The sequence below is a fragment of the Trachurus japonicus genome, chromosome 14 (assembly GCF_045865225.1).
Source record: "Trachurus japonicus isolate A0001 chromosome 14, Traja_1.0".
NCBI classification, from domain to species: Eukaryota; Metazoa; Chordata; class Actinopteri; order Carangiformes; family Carangidae; genus Trachurus; species Trachurus japonicus.
Genome location: NC_140920.1, coordinates 9,043,692 through 9,061,522, shown reverse-complemented (window position 1 = coordinate 9,061,522; position 17,831 = coordinate 9,043,692). Strand labels below are relative to the sequence as shown.

General features: G+C 43.0%; 1 protein-coding gene across 1 annotated transcript; it reads left to right on the top strand.

Moving 5' to 3' along the window:
- Positions 1-3,889: 3,889 nt before the first annotated feature.
- On the top strand, positions 3,890-14,512 carry ripk4 (receptor-interacting serine-threonine kinase 4). The gene is made up of 8 exons (XM_085797326.1): positions 3,890-4,163; positions 6,789-7,080; positions 8,455-8,603; positions 8,842-8,891; positions 10,563-10,721; positions 11,104-11,219; positions 11,689-11,929; positions 12,782-14,512. The coding sequence occupies exons 1-8, from the start codon at positions 3,982-3,984 to the stop codon at positions 14,038-14,040; spliced, it is 2,448 nt and encodes an 815-aa protein (XP_085653452.1). The 5' UTR covers positions 3,890-3,981; the 3' UTR covers positions 14,041-14,512.
- Positions 14,513-17,831: the final 3,319 nt, after the last annotated feature.

Sequence of the window (17,831 nt, the reverse complement as noted above, 5' to 3'; positions counted from 1 at the left end):
ATAATGACAAAGTGAAAACAGGAATTACACTACTCACAAAAAGTTAGGGATATTTGACAGGAATATCCCTATAAAAAGTTCATGCTACAGTGATATTCTATCATGAAAGCCTTTTAAGTAGAAGGATGCAATGGTCATTTCTTTATCTCAAACAAAAGCTAACAACAGTGGCGGCTATAGCACAACAAAAATCTAAATGTCTCTATAACTTGATCAATTTGATGATGTCAAAATGTGAGTTGGTGAGTGAGTAAGTACTGAAACATTGAACAATTGGACACGTGCATTCAAAAGTTTAGAGAAGGTTAAATTAAGTTCACCTGTAAAGGTTACAGTGCATTTTAGGTGCATTCTGAAATTTAATCCAAAGCCCAAACATCCCTAATTTTTTGTGAGTAGTGTAAGTGTCTTCGACTTGACCCTTCACCTGTGGAAAGTCCCGTCCCTATGCATAGAGAGGATCCTTCTACAAAATACTGACTTTAATATCTGAACACTTTTGGAAATGATGGAAAACATTTCTGTAAATTGATGGGTAAGAGTAATACAATCAAATCAGTGCAAAGTTTGACACGTCTGAAACCCTTCTAATCTAGATTATGAATTTGGTCAGTGACTCTGTGACTATTTCATATCAGTCCCCAGCTGTTCAAACATTTTGGTATTTTTCACAACAGGGACTTCCAGAGAAAAGCATAAAGGTATGAACACACCGCAGCTTAGCCATGGCTTTCCTTCTCTCACGGCAAAACATTGTTAAAGGGTGGGTAGTTCAAACACACCATGGTTAATGTTTGACAGCAGGAAGAGACGATCTAACCCAGCGCTGACCTCCACAGCCTAAATATATGGATAATATATTTTACTTCTACCAGCAGCAACAAAGTTAACAGCCTTTTCTTATTCTAACCCTAATATTTATTACATCACATCTACTTTAGCTTTATGCAAATGTTTTCATAAATAAATCAATAAATGACTAAAGAGCCCCTAGGTCTTTTTGCAGAGCTGAATGAACCAGTAGATGGCGACAAAGTCTGACATCATCATATACAATTTTAACTACTTAACACTTGTTTTCCTTATAGCGAGGAATAAAAACCGGTTCTTCAAAACCTGATTTGGATCAAGACCCTTCAGCCAAACATGTTCCCTGGCACAGGATCAGCACTTCATTAAATCAGTGACATATTAATACACAAACTGAACCTCAGCAGCTCTTCTGTTATTAGATCAACGAGTAGAGGAAACAAACGCACAGAGGAAGGAGCTGCACTGTGGACAAGACAATGTGCAATTGTTGATTTCTCTCATGACAAATGCAGCCTACTGATACATGATACACTGATTATAAGTTGATTAATCGTTCACTAACTATCTTCAATGTGAGTCTCGTTCCATAGCGTATGTAAAGGCCAATAAAGCTCATTTCACACTCAAACAATAGAAACCATTTAAGAGTGAACCGTCCTGATTCGTTTTCTTGTTTTCAATCAGCAGATGAAATGAGGTTTAATTATGCAATTAACACATCAATAAAAGCTCCTCTTTGATGCCACAGATCAATAGGTGTGACAACGCCCCAGAGAATACATTTACACTTTAAATGAGGGCTGAAAGGACTCTCATCCACTCTCTGTCGACCAATTTTGTTGATGCCTTTAGTGTGAAGTACAGAGAAGCAGCCTGAGGGGACAAACACTCACCGGTGCTGCAGCGACAGGAGCCAACGGGCCGACGTGAACCCTGGCTCCTGACAGGCCGAGAAAGATCTGCTTGTTTTCTCTGCATTATCTTGGAAGGCATATTATTTATACTTCGACTTGATACCTCGCCCATCCAGTTTCCTAATTAAATCTGGAGAGCAGGGTGGAGCAGGGTGAGCTCATGTGTGTTATGCTGCTGTTGTGATAGGCATACATAGAGGCAGCGTTGTCAGGTTGATGGTTCACCAGAATGCAAATAACAAGAGAGAGTAAATTGTTATATTTGTAAAAATGCATTCAAAGTCATCAGAATATGTAGACAGTGGTGGACAGTAACGGAGTAAATTTACTTGAGTACTGTACTTAAGTAGCTACATATCCAGAGGAGTTGTACTTAACTTGAGTATTAGATTTCTTTGGTACTTATTACTCTTACTTGAATACATTTCCAAGACAAATATTTTTACTTTTACTCGAGTTGATTTCTAGGAAGGCTGAAAAGTAATTCATTGATGTGAAAAATAAGAAATTTACTCTTACTCTTACTTTTACTTAAAGTAAATTTAAAAGCATGTACTTTTGGATACTTAAGTACCTTTAAAAGCAAGTACTTTTTTACTCTTACTTGAGTAACATGTCGACTGAGATACTTACTTGTAAATTTTGACCAGTAGTATTTGTACTCTTACTTAAAAAGCAGAAGTAAGTGGTCCGGTCGTTTTCGCTAATGCTGCGTAGGCTACTCTGTCCATCTCTGTAGGTGGATATACTCAAAGTAAAACAAAACAAAACAAAACAGTGGAAACAGATTTAAGGTCCATTACAACACCCAGCAACTGAAGAGAGAGCCTTCAATGACTGTATAACAGTTATTAATGAGGGAACTAACTAACTACTAGAATAAAAATACTCCTGATGCAGATTCCCGTCTCTCTGGTGACATTTATTGTAAAAGCTTATTTACAGAGATCAAAGATCGAGATAAAATCGTGGCGTCACAAAGCCCTTTGTCATCTCTGGAAGCTGTCGAAAGGCACCAGACGACTCATAGTTGATTTGATGGGTAGTCAGACATCTAATCTCAGACTTATCAGGCACCATCTGATCTACCGAAGAAAACAAATAGCTCCAGTCCCGACAGTGTTTTGTTGTTGTTGGTGGTGGTTCATCTTTCCCAGCACCTGTCCTGTTTGTTATATTATTATCACTGTAACACAATAAGATATAATTAAATCATACAATTATATTTTGGCAGAGATGCGCTACTTCAATAAAAGCTCCCATGTCTTGGAAAGGTCAAGGTCATACCCTTGTTTACTCATCGGTAAAGCAGCTTCTGCAACCTACATTCCAGCTGTTTGAGAATCTGCTTCTAGTATTGCATTACACTTTTTTTGTATTTTTTTGGCAATAATAGAGTCAAAGATCTTTGGCTTAAAGCGTTACTTGCAATGACTAAGGTTTAAATTTCAGGATCTACAGTGAGAAACGACACCACATAGTTTTAGCCAAAAACTGTGATTAAGAGCAAAACCAAGTGGAATGTGCCTGGAGGAGGTGAGTGACTGTATTCACTTCAGATTTACAACAAATGACAATGAATTGTGATAATAATCACAGTGCATCCCACTAAAAACAATTAGGCATATCTTAACTAAACTTAAGTTGATCTGAACTCCATCATTGATGACCCTCGGCTGTGAAAGAACATGCTGTCCTTCTCTGCTGAATGGATTGCTGATGAAAAGTTCAGCCATTTCCAAACTATCTCGTCTAATATATCACATAACTCACCTATTGTTAAGACATATTCCCTCTACTTACCTCAGGGGGCTTCGCTTGGATAATGGTGTGTGCAGTGGGACAAAGGTGGGTTTCATGAAATGACACATTCCTGGGTTCATGGACTCCGGCTCATTGCAGAGATTATTCTCTGCTTGTCGTGAAAAGCAGAAATGTGAGAAAGCGTATGGGACTGGAGGGCATCTGGAAAACAATAGTTTAAAGGCAGTTAGATGCAGCGTGCATGGTGGCTTGTGGCCTTTGCCAGGATGAAACTTTTCCACCTCTTAAACCAGGAAGTGACATCACAGCACCAACCAGGCTCAGCCCACTTCTTTTCACCTGAGCAGAGGGAGGAGCCACTCAGAGCTAGACAAGGGGAAAAACAAGGAAGAGCTCAGAAGCAGGCAGGTCGGCGTGTGTGTGTGTTCACTTCCTCAGACTGTGCCTTGGAGACGATTAAAAAGAGGAGTTTACCCAGGTGGTGGTGGATATGGACGTCCCGGATTCTCCCAACTGGAATATGGGGCTGTTAAGGACCTTTGATTCCTCTGAGTTTGGCAGCTGGGAGAAAATTGGCTCAGGTGGATTTGGACAAGTTTACAAAGTCCGGCACGTACAGTGGAAAACATGGCTGGCTATCAAGTGCCCTCCCTGCCTTCATGTGGACGACAAGTAAGTTACAGCTGTTGAGCTGCATGGATCACCTTTGTACTGACATTAACCAATAAGAATGTTTTCTTCTTAAGCATTAAGTTTTCAGGTTGTTCCTCCACTTTACAGCCTATACAGTTTGTTCCTGTCTCAGTGTTATCACTGGTTGTGAGCACACAGTAGACAGACAGAGCTCAGACTGTGAGTGCGCTGATGAAATGTCACTCAACGCCTCAGAGTTGTGGAGGTGAACACCAGGGAATGTGTGAGTCACTGACTGCCAGTCTGGGCACACACACACACACACACACACACACACACACACACACACACACACACACACACACACACACACACACACACACACACACAGCAGCTGTGAAGGAGCCTCAGCAGCAAACAATAGGCCACAATTTGATTTTTTTTAGACAGTGTTGTGTTGCAGGCAGTGGTAACATGCTGATACATCCCCCAGGCAAAAGTGAGAGCACATTGCTTAGGGACAAAGCTGTTGACTTATTCCAAACAGAGCAGATGAAAGGCTTTCTGCCGATGTCCCCCAGTCAACAGTGACATTAGCATGCAGCCGGCCGGCCGGCCAGCGGCCCCAGGGAGGGGCTGACCTCACCGTGTTAAAGTGGACTTTAGTAGAGATTTCTCCAATTCTGTGCTGTTTTGCATAACCGCAAAACTTATCTTTGCTCTATGTGGTGGGTGTGTGTGTGTTTAATTAGATTTATGGATGTGTGTGTGTGTGGGTGTGTGTGTGTTGCAGCTGTGTGCATCATTGTGCCAACTTCTGTGTTTGCCGTCACTGAAAGACCAAGAGTTTTATCTGTCTGTGTGGTGCACACACAATATGAATTACCTCAATGAATTGATTTGACAACTTGATATTGACACATTAAGTACCTGTCAGAGTTACACCTGTCTCCTTTTAAATGCACTGCAAAAACTCAAAATCTTACCGAGAATATTTGTCTTAGTTCTAGTTTTTAGACACTTTTTTTTTTTTTACTTTTTTCAGGCTTATTTTCCACTTGAAATAAGTAGAAATATCTGATAGTGGAGCAAGTTTTTCTTTGTTATTACAAGCACAAAAAATTTGCTTTCACTGGCAGATTTTTCTACTTATTTCAATTGAAAATTAGTTTGAAACAAGTGAAAACTGTCTAAAAACAAGTTAATTTTTAGGTGATGAGTCTTATTTTAAGTGGAAAGAGATAGTTTTGACTAGAATTGAGACATTTTGACAAGAAATAAGACAAATATTCTTGGAAAGATTTTGAGTTTTTGCAGTGTGGGTTAATCCTGCTAACAGAGCTGTCTGAATCTGACTGCTTCTGTTGATTCTCTGGCATCAGTGCGTGATATCTCGTGTGCTCACATCACAGAAACATTTTCAAAGAGGTAACTAACAAACAGGAAGTTCATTTGAGCATTGCCAAAAAAAAGAGAAAAAAAAGAGGAGGATTGACATCCTCCCCCAAACTTGTGGTGCAACTTTAAGCATCCGCTGAACCTGAGCCGAAGACGTTATCACCTGCAAACATCTGCAGAGTACATAAACAGTCATTTGAAGGGAGTCTGCATTGACCCACACATAACACTCAGCAACAGGCCCTCAAAGCCACCTTTGTCTGCATGGGTTGCAGAGCTGCTGCTGCTGTGTTGTGGCACACAGACAATAAAGGGAGCTGTAAAACCGGTCTTACCAGGCCTCTCTGTTAAAAGCAAGGACATTGTTTGGTTCGGAAGAGCTGCTCAGGAGCACTTCAGATTAGATTGATGGATTTAGCAAACAAGTGCCCGACCAAGTCTCTCATATCAGGCTTGATTGTTCTTGCCTGGCAGATTTGGGGGGCTTGTGCAAGGAGAATTAAAGCCGGCCTCCATCCTGTAGAACATGACTCTTTTAGAAACACGATAACCCTGTGCACATAATGGATCCCTAGAAGTCGTAAAAATCTCTTCGGTGCATCTAATTCCATGTTATTGGTGGAATAAAAGACAAATTGCCAGCTCATCTAATTGTGCCTTTGAAGCAAGTTCCAGTGAATCCACGCTCATTAGTGATTCATCTCATCTGTGCTCATTAAAGGGAGGGTATTCATTTTTTTTTGGGTGGAGATACGTGCACTGAGGTCATGAATGACCTGCTCAGTTGTGTTTGAGGTATGTCAGCACTGATAAAGAGAGCTGTGCAAAGGTTGAGCAACAGAGAACAAGAGCTTTGTTTGAGCCTACTGTGCTGGCTGCATGCATTCCAGGCAGGGCCAGAGTGTCCTCAAGGTCTTGCGCGAGCCAGTGGGCAGTGGCAGAGCGTGATTCACATGCTTGGATTTGTAAATTAATTATAGATGTCTAACAGAGGTCACACTCTCTCAGCCTCCGAGGTTAAAAACTCTGCATAGCTGAGGAAGCTGTATAATGCTCTGGAATTTGAGTTAGGACAAAAGTTATGCCAAATATTACAGCAAAGCCTGACCTGTGAGACATTGAGTAAATGTTTAATGGACAGGTGTGATAAACATCTCAGAGCTATGGATAGTAGTGACCTAAATACCTTAAAAGGAGATGTAAAACAACTGGTCAGACACTCCAAAGTCATATACTGTGATTTAATCTTTAATTTCTTCAACGCAGGGAGCGTTCAGAGCTGCTGGAGGAGGCTAAGAAGATGGAGGCAGCCAAGTTTCGATACATCCTCCCCGTGTACGGGATCTGCGAGGATCCTCAGGGCCTCGTCATGGAGTACATGGAGACCGGCTCCCTGGAGACGCTGCTGGCCAATGAGCCGCTGCCCTGGGAGCTCCGCTTCCGCATCATCCACGAGACGGCGGTGGGAATGAACTTCCTCCACTGCATGAACCCTCCGCTGCTCCACCTGGACCTGAAGCCGGCCAACATCCTGCTGGACGCCCACTATCACGTCAAGGTAGTTTTCACTATAGCACCACCTTGTCTACCACCTGCCTCACAGGGGCATTTACCAGCATTAGGATGTGAAAACTGAGGATAAGGTGCTAGAGATAGAGATAAAGTTTATTTGCCATTTGCACATTTGTTAAGGTATGAATTCTTGTGCAGAGGATACTCAGAGTACAAACATAAAAAAGTAAAGATAAGCAAGTGCACACAATTTAAAAGAAAATATATAAACAGTAAAGAGTAAATCAGTACTGGTACTGTCCACATATTATCTATAATGTGGGTTTAAAGCAGAAGTAAGTGGAATATTTGTGTTAATATAAGTCTTGAATTGTTATATCTTCCGACGGCAATCACTTATATAGAGTGTTTGGTCTGAAACACGGGTCTGTCAGTCACTCTGCTCTGCTGTAAGCCGAGGAGAAAACTTTCCTTGTATCCTACAACCTTTATCCAATGAGGAGAGAGAACGGCATAAAGGGGCAGTCCTCTCTGTGTGTGCAGCCAAGGGATGCGCGTAATTGTGGTGACGTAGGGACGAGGGCGGGGACTGCTAACTCCATCGGCTGACAAGAAATTAGCCAAAACCACCGGATCGCTTACTTCTGCTTTAAAAAAAAACAAAAAAAACATTTAGTGTAAAAAAAGAAAAGAAAAAGTACAGCTGTAATAATAGGTTTTTTTATGGCATATGTGAAAAATAACTATCCTAACTCATCTCATGGCAGACATATGCAATTAGACGTCGTAGTGTGATGATTTGACATCCATCAAGCGACAGCTGTCTTCACTTAAAAACCTGCTGACTTTAACCTGAGTCTTAATACTAGGGCTTTTAAAAGGATTTTGAGCCGTGAGGGGCGTTTGCTGTTCCCTCATCAATTTTAAAATGTCAGCCCTTCACTCACTCCTGGGCAGACAGGTGTCTCAGCCGCTGTCCAACCTCCAAACAGCTCAACAGCTCAACAGCACTGAGGGCAATGGGTGGGAACTGCCTTTTTCTGAGCTTAATACCTGGATGTAAACACCTCACCCGGGCCTGTCCCTACAGGATTAATTCAGCTCCTATTAAATCTCTCTTTATGTGTGTGTGTGTGTGTGTGTGTGTGTGTGTGTGTGTGTGTGTGCGTGTGTGTGTGTGTGTGTGTGCGTGCGTGGGCGTGCACTCGTCAACACAAGCGTGATGGGCCTCTCCTCTCCAACAGGCTGGGACATGGCTGCGTTGCCCTCATCATACCACTGAGTGCACATAATAAAAGCTTAGCTGCCTGTCATATTCTGCAGGCAGAGTTAGTCATCAAAGTCACGATGCTTCATGAGAAAAGCGGCGTGGTTCGCTCTGCTCGACGGGGTCTTATCTGATCTGTTTCTGCCTTTTTAGATATCTGATTTTGGCCTGGCCCGCTGGAACGGCCTGTCACGGGCCGATGACATCAGCAGGGATGGCTTCTGTGGTACCATCGCCTACCTGCCGCCCGAGAGCATCATAGAGAAGGACCGTGTGTCGGACACCAAGCACGATGTATACAGGTTAGATCTTTTAATTAATGTGCAAAACTTGTGTGAAAGTATATGTTTTAGTTTGTTTGGGACGGGTGTTTGCCATCTGTCTCTGACTCAAAGTCTCTGTATTGCATCAAATATAGAAGATGTATGTGATGTTATCTGTTGTGTTTTCAGTGTGTACTGATTTGAAAGCATACTTTCTTTTTTCTTTTTTTACCAGAAGTGAAATGTTTGACTTTCAATTTCATGTTTGTCTCTTCAGCTTCTCCATCGTCATCTGGGGGATTCTCACACAGAAGAAACCCTACCAAGGTAAGACGAGTACCAACAAGACTTTCCTTGAAGGCTGGTGGTGGGAAACTATTTTTTAATGAAAGCCCTTCCTGCCTATGAAATACTATTACTGAAAAGTTAGGAATGCTAAAAATGAAAATACTAATGGTCAAAACACACAGCTGGTAATTATAACAGCAGGTCTGGGTTTTAAGTCAGTAGTCAGTATTATCATTGGTTGGTTTATAAGCGTTTGACAACTTGATTCATTCTCTTGAGGTAATGGATATCTATATATAACACATCATGGCAGCTCATCAGTTTTGTCTGTGATGTGATCTAAAAATTAAAATGCTTGATATTTGATTTATTCTACATTATACAAAATATAAATCGATCAAAATAAAACGACCAACAAAAACTATTCAAACTCCCATCCCGCATGATTTATTGAGTATTGAGATATACTTCCTGTTCAGTAATGCAACATTTGACTATCATGATTTAGACACATCATGAATGTTTTCCTCTAACACGACCAGCTTCCATCTATTTTTAAGATTTTCCTGGCAGTAGTTGGCTCTCTTTAATTTCCCGTAAACACCTAGCCTGCTGTGTGTATTGTATGTGTGCAGGAGCTGTACTGTATTTGTTTACTCAGTAAATTCCACAGCAGGCAGGTGGACGGGGCCAGACTGGCAGCTAGAGTGTATTTTTTTTCCCAGGCATATCAGATATCAGCTCACTTCAAGGGCACTGGCTTCTTTTGAAGACCAGTGTCTACATGAGTGTTGCCAGGTTGGCATTGGCACTGCCCTCAATATGTTGATCCAGACATAATTAAAAAGTGAGAAGTATAGTCTGCTTACCATCCCTTCCTGTTTTTCCTCCTCCTCCTCCACCTGTGAAGGGTATTATGGCTACAAAAGGAGGCGAAGCACATGTGATTAAAGCCTCTACCTGTTTGTTCTGAATCATTGACTTGGCCGATCCCACAGTCAGATACAAAGAGGTCAGACCAGGAACTCTGAGAGCCTTTCCTTATTTGCTCTAATGGGAAACAACAGCACACACACACACACACACACTTCCTTATCTGGGCTCAAAGGATGGTGATAAAGTTATACATATGGTAACGGACTAGAGCTCAGGCTCTTACAGCACCTTCGCCTATGTTGTCATATACCGCAACACGTGAGGTTAGACCTTCGTTTAAGCAGAACGTGAAGGCTTGCAGATCAGATTTGATTTGATGACACAAAACCTTCTCAGGAAAAAAAATCTTCTTGAGTGTCATTTTTTTCTTAACTTCAGTCTTATCCTCCAAAAAAGTTCTTAAGTATTTTCTCAACTTTCTTCATAAGTTTCTTCTTAAGAAGAAACATAAGAATAAATGGTATTCTTGAAATCAAAGTTCTCAAATTTGTTATTTACTTTTTTCTTAAGACAACCTTGACCTGTCTTAAAATGGCAGTGACGTATTTTAAGAAGTTCTTAAGTAGGAAAAATAAGAAATTCGTAAGAAATTGCTGTTCTTAATCTTAAGAAAATATTGAGGAATCGCACTTAAGAACTTTCTTATGAACTTCTTAATTTTCTTCTTAAGACATTTCTTAAGATCTTTCTTAAGAACATATTGGTGAATCTGGCCCCTTGTTTGTTGGTGAAGGAACTGATGTATGAACCTGTACGTTTTCATTGTTTCCACAGGAGAGAATAACATCCTGCAGATCATGGTGAAGGTTGTGAAGGGCGTGCGTCCAGACCTGGGTGCCATCCCACGCTGTCGACCTTCAGCCTGCACTGGCTTCCTGACCCTCATGCAGCGCTGCTGGGCCACCAACCCCCAGGCCCGACCCAGCTTCCAGGGTAAGTGAGGAAACAACCCATTGTAACTCTGCTATAGAGGGAAACTGTTGGTGTTCTCACCAGGTCAAGTGCCTTGAGTTAATGTGTAGTCATGTTGTGCAATATAAAAAAAACTGAACTAAATCCTGCTCATGGAAGGACAACATGATTTGATTTGGAATAAGTGTCCTCTAAAACCCTTCTAATACCAAGAGGACTAAGAAACAGTGATCGGATTCCTTTAACTACACACTCTGGGGATAACACACAATTGGAAGAATCAAAGTGCAGCCGTCTGTTAAATTGAGGTTTTACTTTTAGTGCAGCTCTCTCGTCCCCTTTTGTTTCCCCTAATCCAATCCCTGCATGAGTGAAACCTGACCCAGACCTGTTGTCCCCGCAGAAATCACAACTGAAGCCGAGGAGCTGTGCTCCAAACCTCAGGAGGAGCCCAGGACGCCAACATTATCTACATCAGAGCCAGAGCCCTCGTCCCCTAATGCACTCACCAGTGACCAGGTAGGTCATAACATCACATTTCTAGTTAATGTATAACTCCCAGACAATGAGAGGCTTATCTCCAGACATGCTTATGACTTTATAAGTCATATGTTGTGTAAAAGTTTGATGGTGAACAAGGATTACATCACGGAAGAGGAATGTCGACCGATGGGCTTGTTGAACTCGAGCAGTGCTTTGTCATTTCCGTGGCGTTGACTGTTGTGTACGTGACTAGAAACAAATTCACAAACCCGTTCATGAGAGGTGACAGCTGTTACTCAATGACATGTGTTGGGACAGAAGTGAAACACTATTGAACTTCTGTTTCAGTTCAGCAAATCACCACTATGTCAACATCCACATGCATGTCCTCCTGTCCCTACCTACCGTCGTAGCGTATGTGGCGGCTACATACCTGAGAGTAAATGTAATGGAACGTAAAGGAACAGCTTGTTCAAATATGCTTATCATGCCTTCTGCTCTCCAGATTAAAGACAACAAGCCTGTGCGTCCAAAGTCTGCCATGCTGCCGGAAAAAGATTACAGCCTATCGGAGCTGCTGAGCCAGGTGGATTCTGGGATCTCTAGGAGTTTTGATCGAGTGAAGGAAGACAGCTGCCACAGCAAAGAGAACACCTGCAAGAGATTGTCTGGCATCTCCTCTGCAGATTCAGCCTTCTCCTCCCAGGACTCCATCACACTGTCTTTTGAGAAGGAGAGCACAGTTGGTAAGAGCCGATCAATGACCTAAACTGGAACTGTTGATCATGTAAACATAAAATTACTGTAAATCCCAGCCAGTGGCGTGCACAGTGGCCCAATTGTTGAAAAACGCGTGCTAAAGTGCCCTCTAGGAGTCAAAACATGTGCTAAAGTGCCCTCTTGGGAGCCTAAACGTGTGCTAAAGTGCCCTCTTGGGAGCCAAAACGTGTGCTAAAGTGCCCTCTTGGGAGCCAAAACGTGTGCTAAAGTGCCCTCTAGGAGCCAAAATGTGTGCTAAAAATGCTTCCAGGAGCCAAAACGAGTGATAAAGTGCCCTCTAGGAGCCAAAACGTGTGTTAAAGTGCCCTCTAGGAGCCACAGTGTGTGCTAAAGTGCCCTCTTGGGAGCCAAAACATGTGCTAAAGTGCCCTCTAGGAGCCAAAACGTGTGCTTAAGTGCCCTCTAGGAGCCAAAACGCATGCTAAAGTGCCCTCTAGGAGCCAAAACATGTGCTAAAGTGCCCTCTAGGAGCCAAAATATGTGCTGAAGTGCCCTCTAGGAGCCAAAATGTGTGCTAAAGTTGCTTCCAGGAGCCAAAACGAGTGCTAAAGTGCACTCTTGGGAGCCAAAACGCATGCCAAATGCCCTCTACCAGCTAAAACATGTGCTAAAGTGCCCTCTACCAGCTAAAACGTGTGCCCTCTTCAGTGGCGAGAACATGCTATATGTGCCCTTTTTCTTTCCTTTTCACCCGTGCCCTTCAAAAATCTGTGCACGCCACTGATCCCAGCTAATGACGAATTCAACTGTAACTCTTTTTTGTTTTTTTTACTTGCGATCTTTACGTCAAATCTGTTGTTTTTGTCCTCGTGGTTCAGATTCTGCTGAAGTCCAGAAGCGGAAGCTGTGTGAGGCCATCAGGACCAAAGACACCGCCAAGCTGATGAAGATCCTCCAGCCTCAGGATGTCGACCTTCTCCTGGATGGAGGGGGCAGTCTCCTCCACCACGCCATCACCTTGAACAACGAGGAGGCCGTCAAGTTCCTCCTCATGAACAACGCCAATCCCAACCTCGCCAACGCCCGCGGCTCCGCTCCGCTCCACCTGGCCACGGAGAAGCACCTGAAGCCTCTGGCGGAGCTCCTGCTGGGCCGGCGCAGCACCAACATCAACGCCAAGGACGAGGACCAGTACACGGCTCTGCACTGCGCCGCCCAGAACGGGGACGAGGCGATAACGCGGCTGCTGCTGGACCGGGGGGCGGCCATCAACGAGACCGACGGCCAGGGACGCACGCCGGCTCACGTGGCCTGCCAGCACGGCCAGGAGCACGTGGTGCGGGTGCTGCTGAGCCGAGGCGCGGACGTTCGAATCCGGGGCAAGGACAACTGGACGGCGCTGCACTTGGCCGCCTGGCAAGGACACCTGGGCATCGTCAAGCTGCTGGTCAAGCAGGCCGTCGCCGACGTGAACGGGCAGACGACGGACGGCCGCACGCCGCTGCACCTGGCCTCCCAGAGGGGGCAGTACCGAGTGGCTCGCATCCTGATCGAACTGGGGGCGGACGTTCACACGACGTCCGCCGGGTTGAACGCGCCGTTGCACGTGGCGGCAGAGACGGGTCACACCAGCACGTCTCGCCTCCTGATCAAACACCAGGCGGACATCCACGCCCAGAACGCTCTCGGACTCACTCCGCTCCACCTGGCCTCCAAGCGAGGTCACTTGGCCACTGTGAAGATGTTGATAGAAGAGGGAGCAGACCCCCACAGGTCCAACCCGGCGCTCCGCACGCCGTGCCACATGGCGGCCGAGAGCGGACACTGTGAAGTCCTCAAAGAGCTGCTCCTCCACTGTCCGGACGGCGCCTCGCTGTCGGACGAGCAAGGCCTCAGCCCGTTGCACCTGGCAGTGCAGGGCGGATACTCAGACGTCATTACCATGCTGCTGCCTCAGGACTGCCAGGACTTAGTGGCTGAGAGCTCAGCAGCTCAACCGGCGGCCGAACAGCCCGTCGCTGCACCGGAGACTAAGCACCAGCTCCAGAGGAAGGTCGTCATCCTCAAATTGACAGAGCACAATGACAAAGACAGCCCGCAGTCCGCCAGCTCACACTGCGCCTCAGCACCCTGCTAACAAGAGCAAAGACCCTGAAAACTGTACAGAACTGACTCCTTGGGAATTTTTTTTTATACTCCCACTGGTGCTTCAGAGTTGGGGAAGGGGATTGTCATCAAATCTTACCAGAGTTTTTGGACTTTAAAAAAAACCCTTTCAGCGCTGTAGATCAGAAAAACCTTACTGTAAATATGTACACTGTAAATACAAAGTATAAATACTGTGTTTGAATTTAGTCCTTTGTTTACTTTTTTACATAACAAAGTCATTTTTATGTAACAAGCACATTTTGTTAAAGATTATGAGTAGGAAGAGTGGCTGCAGGTCCCCTGTGTTCAGTCGAACACTAACTTTGGTCACAAGCCTCAGCAGGTGAGGTGAGTGCTGTAGATCATCTCAGCCTTTGAATTCTTAAAAACCTTTGACCTTCAGTGTTTTGTACCTGTTACATATCAGTGCTTCAACACCCATTAAAACATTTAAAACCATTGCTTTGTTTCATCTTGCTGTCTTATGACATACGATACATCATGCAACTCCAAAAACGGTACTATAATTAAAAATGACTTTGTGACCCACTGCAAAGTATTAGTCTGTGTCTTACAGTGTTATATATCTTGAAATACTGGTTAGTCCAACAGAGGCATAGAAATACAAAAATAAGACAAAAACATAGTTTACATCAGTTTACATGTGTTTAAAAATATAACTGAAAATTGCAAAATTTTCAATATAATGTCCAGAAAAGACCATTTTAACACAGAGATCAAACATAAAGTGGCTTATTCGCTGCATTCAGGTCTGATAGTTTTCTTGCATGCATGTTGCACATTTTCTCAAAATATATAAAAAGTTGAAAGGTGATGGTTTTCCTATTTTCATTCTATTGTTTCTGGATGTAAATTGAACTTAAAGGGATAGTAGCATTTTTTTTTTAAGTGGGGTTGTATGATCTACAAATAGCCCCTAAGTACTTTAATTGCAGTAGAAGACTCTCTGCACTCCTCCCGTTAGCAACGCCAGCCCATAGCCCTGCCCAGAGATTTACAACATACAGTGTTGTGAATGGACCCAAAGAAACAGCCTATTTTTGCGGCCTAAAAGAGGTTTTACGTGGAAAAAAATACACAGTTCCATTGTTCGCTATAATATAATTTTTTCCAGCCCTTCAAAGTGCAGGAAAAACGCAGTTTTTATTTGGACCTAACCAACTCACGTATCCCTCCGCCCAGGGTTAGGTTAGGGTTAGCGCCCACCGATCAGCAGTTGGTTAGGTCCAAATAAAAACTGCGTTTTTCCTGCACTTTGAGGGGCTGGAAAAAATTATATTATAGTGAACAATGGAACTGTGTATTTTTTTTCCAGGTAAAACCTCTTTTAGGCCACGAAAATAGGCCGTTTCTTTGGGTCCATTCACAATGTTTCAGTATGTTGTAAATCTCTGGGCAGAGCTATGAGCTGGTGTTGATAACGGGAGGAGTATAGAGAGTCTGCTACTGCAATTAAAGTACTTAGGGGCTATTTATAGATCATACAACCCCACTTTAAAAAAATGCTACTATCCCTTTAAACTCTGGTTTTATTTCAACCAGTTGTTCACTGAAAAGACTTTCGAATCTTAGTGCTGAAAACTGAGAGACAACAATCTTGATCCAGAATTTAAGCGGTTTTCTCTTCTGATAAGAATTTAAGCCATGCCGGTTAAAAATAAGCAAATGTATATTTTGGAAACTTTCTTTCAACACGTCGTGTTGCGACAGGCCCGTTGGAGGCTGTGTTTTGCCTCAGAGCCGGTCACTGTTCCACCTGCATGTGTGCAGGATTATCAGCCTTGATGTTGGCCAGATTTGGCATGTCTGCATCTGCAGCTTCACCTGTACCTGTTATTACATCGACGTCTCCACTCCAGACCCCATGGAGCATGCTCAGGTTGGCACAGACCATGGGAACTGCCCCTGAGGGGGATCACAGGCTGGTGGATAATAATGGAGGTGTGAGAAGGGGCGCTGATGATCTACCTGCAGTTCCAGCCTGTTGGCTAATTCCTAAGACCACTTTAAGTTTTCATCACTCTGTAAAATCAACATGCCATCCCTGACGCCTCAAGGGCTTGGCTTTTCTTTTTTTCTTCTTTTTTTTCGAAACCTGAGAAACTAAGTGCGGGCAGCCAGTGCTTGTAATTGTTCTGTTTTTATAGCTTGTGTTTGCAGAGACCCAGAAAATAACTGGTGAAATGTGTGTAATCTGAGGCCTGTGCTTTGTGTACATAGTGCTCAGTCCTGCCAGTTGCCTGGTGATCTGTCTCCTCTCCAGCTACGGGGAAGATAATGTGCTCTTGTTGCTCAATCTCATCTTATATTCGCTGTCAAGACTGCTGTGGGGATTGATAGACTTGTACGTTAGGTTTGTGTTATACAATAACACACAGTATTGTGCTCTTGTTGTTTTTTTCCCTCTCTGGGCTACAGTTCTCTCCTGTATTGACTGCAACGAGCCAGGAGCCTCAAACTCCTGAAGAACCAGTTTTCTGTCACCATAAAACTCATTAAGTCTGACCGAACCTTTGACCTCTGTCTGAACAGTACAAACAACATTATTGATGAGATTTTTTTTTTCTATTTCTACTGTTTCAAGATATTTGATCTGCAAATAATTCTACAGCATGCCTCCTTTATCACTTCTTGGTTGAGCTGGTTGGTTTAGATGCTCTTTCAAATTCAACGTCACCTCTTTGCTTAATTTACTACATAATTATCAAAGATGAGGAACTCTGTCTTGCTTGAATTCATAAATAGTTGAAATAAAACCATCTCTTTGGAAGTATCAGCATTGAAACATTATTTTGAATTTCAACCAGGGGGAAAAAACAACATTTGCATCATCTGCAAATAAAGCCAATTTTCTTATTATCTTAAAAACCTTACATATTATTTTAAACAAACAGCCTTAACACCTTGTGTTGATGAATGTTTAACAGCACAGACTTAGGTTTATCAGAAAATAGCTTGATCTATTTTCCCCATAGCTACCTAAACTGTGTTTAACCCCTCTAATGCTATATATTTCTATTGTTTTCGATAATGTGCCATTGGTCAGTGCTGTCACACCATACTAGATCGATTAAAATCATATATTCATTTTTTTCCTCATATGTGCCAATGAAGTAGTTCTACCTGTTCTCGAACCTCAGTTTGTGATAAAATCAACTAGTCATGTAGGCTACATTGTGTTTTTTTCATAATCTTGTATCTTGTATCAGCATCTTTGTTGCTGCGGGAACAAACAAAGAAATAGGTCTCTCACAAGAAATATATATCTATTTCTAGTGTGATTAATGGACATAAGCTATTTTCAAGTGGCATATCAGCTGTTTTTCAGTTTGTGTGCTCAAAGGATTTAACAATGTCTCTTATCTCATTTCCATCTGTTCCTCTATTATGACTCTCACTGTGGAGGAGGCCTCTGTGATTTTAGGAACATGGGAACAGGACTGTTTGACTGGATTTGTGGTGGCTGATATTTAACCCAGAGTAAACGTGTCAGGTGAACGTATCTTTTGACTTATACTGTACATACATGAGTCATTTCCTTCAGCCTTCTTTTCTCAATACTCTTCTGTTTAGTAACTAACACTGATGATTGAAAGATGAAGTCAGCACCCACCATCCCATGAGTCACGGGGCCTTGGGATGAAGGAAACAAGCCAAAGGCCCAGACACAGTTGAGGAACTGCCCAAGAGATGTTATCTCTCCAACTGTAGAAATGAAGCTTCGGGTTTTGTTTTTTTTTGATAGGATGTAACTTGCTG